We start from the raw sequence: 7499 nt of genomic DNA, 5'->3' as shown, positions 1-7499 counted from the left end.
ATAAATCTTTTCAATTACTTTTATTCTTGCTTTTTAATTTCACCAATTCAAACAATATTTTATTTACTAAACATTAGTCGAGATTTGAGAATAGTATTCATAATTAAGCCTCTAGTGGAACGATACTTGTATTCATTATTTGATATGATTAATACACTTTCGCGTGTGCAAATATGACACATCAAACCTCATATTATGTTTATGAATAAATTCTTAAAGATTTTTTTCAATATGTTGAATTGTTAATTAAATGTGTTATGTTGAAAGTACAATATAGATTAACTGAATTGATAGAATGAAAATGCAGTTAAATTTAAATTTTAAATATAATTAATTAAATTTAATAGAACACTAGTGTAGTTTTTTTTTTTCGATTCATGGATACTTAATCAAATATTAAATATATACTTTTAAAATTCTAAATAGTAAATTCTAGCCATTTATGGAAAAGAATTTAGAAAGCATAAAAATTAATGAAGGGAGTCTTAAATCTCTAACTTTAAGAGTGAAACAATGCCTTAAATCTTCTCTAACTTTAAGAATGAAAGAGTGTTAATGTAGGGAAAGCTAAGGAAACAGCTAAACGAGTTCCAAGTAAGTAAAGTGCCCTAGCTAGTATACCACTTTTTTCCACTAATAACTAACTGGATAAGGTACATATTGAAAGCAAGAAAAGACATTTAGAGAAAGTCGTCACATGCAGATGATTATGCAATGACTGTGTATTGCGCCAATTCCAATGGCCAAAATTTTTTTAAGCACTTAAATTTATGTTTTTCTTTTTGTTTTTGCAAGTCAAAGCCCCAGAAGCACGTAATAAAGTATTGTAATTGGCAACGCAATCAACATTCCAAATATAACCCTGCACGCAAAATAAAGAAATTAATACAATTGAATGATAAAAGTGAGGACAAATGACAAACACCTCCTATATTTAGGTGTATTATATTAGTATTTTGTACTTTTTAATATAATATTATTATTATATTTTTGTATTTTTAAATCATTACAATGAAAGCTCTCTCTCTTTATTTTTGCAATAAAGTAAACTACTTAATAGATTAATTCAACAATTTCCATTTGGTTTCTTAAAGTTTATACAATCAAATTCATTGGAAATTAAATTCTCAACTAAAATATGTTAAAATATTTAACTGATATATTTTGAAATAAATTTAATACTATATTTGAACTACTCTAAATAAAATTTCTATCAAATTAAAATGAATATATTTTTATTTAAAAATTAATTAAAAATTAAATAATAATTTTTCAACTAACATGACAATCTAAAATTAAATAAAGATACACAATCTAATTATTTTCTTTTATATTTTGTAAAATTTTTAATCATTGCCGACTATCTTTGAGATCAGGCAATAATAATTATTTTTTATTATATATTATTTTATTTTATTTAATAGATACATACTTTATTAAATATATTTCTTTTTTTTGTTCTTTTAGAATTTTTTTAATCCTTTTTATAGAGTTTGTAATTTCCAGTTTAGACTTTGTAATAATACTTTTTTAGATTTATTATATTTAAAATAATAATAGTGATAATTTTTATGTTCACGTTCTTACAATCAAATTATATAAAAATCAAATAATTACTTTTATAAAAATAACAAGTAATTTTTGTATAAACTAATCTTAGATATTATGACCAAAAATAAGAGAAAAGAAAAAAGTATCTTCTTGATGACAATTTCTTCGTAATAGAAAAAGATATTTTTAAACCTAGATAAATTTCAAATAAATATATTTTATTTATTCATTTATCTTTTAAATAATAAAAAAATGAGCCAAAAATTTAAAATACATACATCCTAATTGAATAAAAAAATCACAGAGGTGATTTTAATATTTTATTGAAATTTTTCTCTAAGTGTATCAAATAAAAACTTTATATTAATTTAGTAGAAAAGATTATATTTTGAATAAATTATATAAAATTCTTAGGGGGCCAAATAGAACTTTTAGCTTTTTAAATTGGTTCATTAATCAGTTAATTTCTTATAAAATAGACCAAATGGCTATTTAATATAAAAAAAATTTTTAAAAAAAAGCTAAGTCCTTTACAGGCAGAAGTAAGTGGTAAAAATTTGTCTCGGTTAGATTGATATTAATATATTTACTTCTTATAAATTTATTATAAAACTAAAAATATAAAAATTACTAATTAAATCTTAATAAACAATGCAAGACTATAAAAAGGTTATTATAACAATAAAAAATTCTATATAATCAAATATCAATAAAAGCAAATAAAAATAGGTTAACTTACGCAGTACTGAGTATGTCAGCGTGGACATTGTACTCCTTGGCAAAAACAAATGGTACAATCCCTTGGGGAAGAGCCGCCTGCGTTGAAAATTTTATTAGAAGTAATGGTTATTATAAATATAATTTAATAAAATTCTGAATATTTAATATTAATTTATAATATTATAAACATAATAGTAAGTTAATTATTTTAAAATATTTTTGATATTCTAATTTTTTTATTAATAATAATAATATAAAAATTATTTAAAGTTGATTTTAGTATAATATATATTAATATTATTAATGCAATCTATATATTAAAAATATATTTAGAATAAAAATTTATTATATAATTAAAAACTAATTTACTTTAAATATAATATTAAAATATTATTTAAAATGTTACATTTAAAATTAAAATTATTATTCTAATTTTTTACATAACTAAAAAATTAATTTATTAATTAATAAAATACTAAATTTTAATTAATATATTTTTTCCTATGATAAAATTATTATAATTATCAGATTAATAATATATATATATATATATATATATTATAATATTATCTTTCTTATACAATCTTTTAATTTAAAAATATTAATTATCACATCCATTTTTAAAGTCAGTTTGAATGAAGAAGTATAATAAATTTATAAAATAAATAAAAGTGTTTTTAGTTAAAATAAAAATAAAATATTCTAAAATTTAATGACGAATTTTTTCAATTAAAAAAGTCTTAGATTGGGACTGAACCTGGACAATGGCCACATGCAGAAGTGGGCCACGAAGACCAATAGCAATAGAGGTAGCAGCAATAACGGCTGGACCCGTCAAAAACCTCACTGCCATAGCAAAGGTGGCCACAGATTTTCCACAAGCAATAATCTTCGGTTGCAAAGCCATGAATAAACCTGTTTTAATTTTTGACCAAAAATAAAAATGTTATAAGAGGATTATTTTTCTTTTTGAGAGGAATAAGAGGATTATAGTGTAAATGTATGATGTTATTTATATATTAAGTCCATAAATAAATAATATATTTTATTATTAATATAAAATAATTAAATATCTATCAATTATTTAATATTAAAATATAAAATATTTATATATATATATATATATGTATCGTTTATTTATTTACTATAATATAAATATATATAGTATAGACAAAATTGACTAACTATATTGGATGATGGATACTATACAGTATACATACAATAAAAATAAATAAATATATATATATATATATATATGTAAATATTTTATATTTATATAATTAATACATATTTAACTATTTTAAATAAATTATTAATAATATATTTATGGTGAATATATATAAAAATATCTCTAAAATATATAAATACCTAGACTGAACATAGCCATTCCTAGGCCTGCATCTGATAATATTGATATAGATCCGCTTACGATTGACGGCATTTGGATGCTCCACCTGCCAATAAAATTTAAGTTTAAACCTGATAATATTTATGAATCTGATACACTAACTTTTACAATTGCAACTTATATTATATATATTACAAATGCAGTTATAAGTAAATTTCTATATTATATTATTAATAGATAAGATTAGGTATTTATACTATTTTATTATTACTCTTAATTATCTATAATTAAAAGGCAATTAATACAAACAAAACACTTAATAAATGATATTATATATTCCTATATAATTAATTTTTATTTACGAACGTTGAATGTGGTAATAGATTGAGCATAACTGGTTAGTTCAGATTGATGAGAGACCATTTCCTCTTTAGTCAATTTTTGTAAACTTAAATTCAGTAGAACAAGTTTTGTGCATTACCTGTATGATATGAGAGACCATACAACACCAAAAAGGCTTGAATATGTGTTGGGGTTTCTTATAAGCTTCCTCCAGACCATGATTATAATGAGCCTAGTCATGACACTAGCTGGAGGCATTTGATGTTTTTTTGATCCATCTCCACCTTCCATATCCATATCCATCTTCTTTTGGCAACTGAAGGGTGACCCATTTGGTGCAAACTTTTTTTGATCATCCATATCCCTGTCCTTTTCTCCATTCATTCTCCCAGCTGGACTCATATTTTCACTTAGTTGGTGCAAGGCTACATCAAGATTAATTAACTTAAATTAGTTTTGAGAACAATTCGTACCAGCTTTACACTTATAATTGATGAAAGTTGATCGAAATATATACCTCTTGAAGCAGCATTCTCATTTTGAAGCGCAGCAGTTTTAGAAGAGTCAATGTCCCCAAATTCAATGGAGGCAGCTCTATTAACTGCATGTCTGAGATTCCCTTCAGAAACTGGAGAGGCACTTGAGCTCCAAACGAACATGTGGAGTTCTTTATTATTGGGCATTGTTCCACCGCTTTCCTTCTTTCTCATTCCACCACTTGTAGACCCTGAAAACATGGGATTAGGAGGTGGGTAACCATTAAATAATTCCCCACTCATACTTCTCCCTCCTCGTTTCTTTCCGTTATTATTATTAATCTTCAGCATCATCTCCTCATCAAAATTTGATGTCCTTGGAGTCGCTCCCTTTGAAGATTGCAAAGAGTATACATCACCAATACCTGATCCCTGGAAACTATTTGTGTATCCATGTTTTGGACTTGCAGCCTTACTAGCAAACATGGCATAAAAGTCTGTCTGGTTAAAGCTTGAAGCCCTTGGTGTTGGCTCTCTAGAAGATTGCACTGAGTAGATCTCTACACCTGTTAGATTCGAAGCTCTCGGTGTCATGGAAGTTATTGAGTTCAGTCCTTGTGATTTGTTAAAGGAAGACACCATTGACGATGCTGTAGATCTTTTAACAACCACATGGAGCTTACCATCGTCACCGATCTCAGCATCTGCTTGCAATGGTTCCCGACCGTTGAGAGAAACGACATCAGAATCAACTCTGAAAGAGGTAATAGACCCCGCAGTTTCAGGGAATTGCTCGGAGATGAGTAACTTTGCTCCTCTATATTCAAACATAAAGAGCATAAGAGTATACCAAATTACACTCTGCAGCACCACAATTTGAACCATAAGACTACCTGAAAATTCTCCGTACATGGCCTTCAAAAGAGGGATTCCCATGACCAGAGTATTGGGGAGAGTAGATAGAGAGAAGAGAGTAATCATCCATTCAAGGCTGCCACTTTTGCTAAAAGCTTGCCAAAGAAATAGTGCAGCCAGAATGACTACTTTCTGGAGAGAATCAGCAGCAATGAAGCGATAGTTCATGGCATAAGGATCGTTAGAAGAGATGAAATGGAAAGAGAGTAAAGGAACAGCAAACACAGCGACAAAACGGTTAATCCCAGAACACTGATCCGGGGTGAAGATCTTCCACCATCGAACCGAGCCGTAGGCAAGTATCATAGCAACATATAAGGGAACAATGGCAGCAAGAACATCGTAAATGTCCTTACCTGTAATCATGGCTACAGATGAAGCAGAAGAACTGTTGAGTGTTCGTAGAGGAGTATGAGAAGAGGGTGAGCTTTCCCGTCTCTAGACTGGGATAAAACTAAGCATATTATTACTATTATTGAAGAAGAAGAAGAAACAATAGTATTTGTTTACTTTATTTTCAAAAGATTGGCAATAAACAAAGGCTTTCTTCTGAATTTGATGGCTCACTGTACGTAAACAAATAGGGTTTAGTGCCAGACATGACAAGGACAGTGACGAAGTAAGAAATATTTTCAATGCAGAGCTTGTCTTGAAACAGAGAGGATTCTGTTTGTGTGTGTTGTAAGAAAGATAACATGTGGAAGATTGATTAACAGCGGGAAACATATATATATATAAATTCATATTTATTGCAGCTAAACCATGCGATTCGCCACTCTACTCGTTCACGCACATGATCAGTTAGACAATTATCAGTGATCCGCGGCAGCAGGAAGGATCTTTCTGATATATATATATATATACACAATGGTTTGCCATTAGCTGGATTTTTTAGATTTTTGTAAACTTCTATTTTTTTTTTTTTCACCTCCTAATTATTAAGTAGCTATGAATATTTAAGAATAATACTCTGCCAAAAGATAAAAATAAAATTAAGAATGACGCTACATGTCTAGACAAGCTATGGCAATACTAGCATATGTTCCTTGCCAAGTTTTACTTTTACGTAATATTGCTCGAGCATAAATTATTATAATATAAAATATTTGATTATTAGAATAGAATATAATATAATATAACATTTAATAAATATACTTATCTATTTTATTAGTATTTTTCTATGTAGTATAGTAAAAATTATATGTTATTATACATTTTACAAATTTAATAAATAATTAGATTTTAAATAAATTTATATGAAATTATAAGATATTAAGATTTTTCCTTTGCTTTGATTTAATAACTCATTATCAATATTAAATTATATATTTTTATTTTATATAATTATATTTTATTAAAATTATTATTTATCAAAAATAATGTATTTAATTGAATAATTACTCTTACTTATTTTAAAATAATTTAATTATATTATTTTAATAATTATTTAATACAATATTAAAAAATTTCATATTAATGAAGAAATAAATATTAAAAAAACTTCAATATTTAGTTTTAATAAATTTTTTAATCCTTAATTTATAATATAATACTTCTAATAGTAATATTATTAAAGTTCTAGATAATATATAACTTTTATTTTTAAGAAAATAGTAAAGAAAATAATATAAAAAAAGATAGAATTTAAACTTTTATGATAAAAATGGGCAAAACATTAACAAAAAATATTAAATAGTAAATAAATATTAAAAATGTAAATCTATATTGTTTGATATGTTGCACAGAATTCACTAATAATAAACTAGGAATGAGTTCTTCCAATTCAAAAAAATTTTAAAATTTTATTTAATTTATCTACAACTTAAAATTACAATAAAACTTAATTTTATATTATTTACATCCAAATTTAGTATTGGCCTAACTTAATAAATTTGGTAAGGCCGGTAAATAAAATTTATTTAATTTTTATTTAAATTCTAAATCTCATGAGATTTTTTCTAACCCCTTGGCAAATCCTTGACGAACTAGCTAGGAAGTGGTTTAATAATTGATAACAATTGTAATTCTAGTAGAAAACCGAGAGGGGGTGTGGTGGCGGGGAGTGAATTGGTGGAAGTCAAAAGCTAAAAACAAATCAAACTAAATAAGAAATCAAGCACAACTCACTTCGGCTAACACTTGCCTAC

The 7499-nt window shown here is 25.9% G+C and overlaps 1 protein-coding gene across 1 annotated transcript; it reads right to left on the bottom strand.

The window, feature by feature from the left end:
* Window positions 1-513: 513 nt before the first annotated feature.
* On the bottom strand, window positions 514-6380 carry LOC8289123 (auxin efflux carrier component 2). Its single transcript, XM_002527658.4, has 6 exons — window positions 4479-6380; window positions 4101-4386; window positions 3640-3725; window positions 3029-3186; window positions 2291-2367; window positions 514-862 (listed from the first exon to the last, which is right to left on the bottom strand). Exons 1-6 carry the CDS (start codon window positions 5716-5718, stop codon window positions 796-798), a joined length of 1914 nt encoding a protein of 637 aa, XP_002527704.2. The 5' UTR covers window positions 5719-6380; the 3' UTR covers window positions 514-795.
* Window positions 6381-7499: the final 1119 nt, after the last annotated feature.

The sequence above is a fragment of the Ricinus communis genome, chromosome 3, assembly GCF_019578655.1.
Source record: "Ricinus communis isolate WT05 ecotype wild-type chromosome 3, ASM1957865v1, whole genome shotgun sequence".
In the NCBI taxonomy this organism is placed as follows: domain Eukaryota; kingdom Viridiplantae; phylum Streptophyta; class Magnoliopsida; order Malpighiales; family Euphorbiaceae; genus Ricinus; species Ricinus communis.
This window is presented reverse-complemented; position numbering and strand designations above follow the sequence as displayed.

Excerpts from the sequence above, each read along its gene's own strand:
- LOC8289123 (XM_002527658.4), bottom strand. The coding sequence starts at position 5,718 with ATGATTACAGGTAAGGACATTTACGATGTTCTTGCTGCCATTGTTCCC. Across the intron at positions 3,726-4,100 it reads TGGTCTCTCATATCATACAG|GTGGAGCATCCAAATGCCGT; the intron begins GTAATGCACAAA and ends TTTTATTGGCAG. Across the intron at positions 2,368-3,028 it reads TGCATGTGGCCATTGTCCAG|GCGGCTCTTCCCCAAGGGAT; the intron begins GTTCAGTCCCAA and ends TTTTCAACGCAG.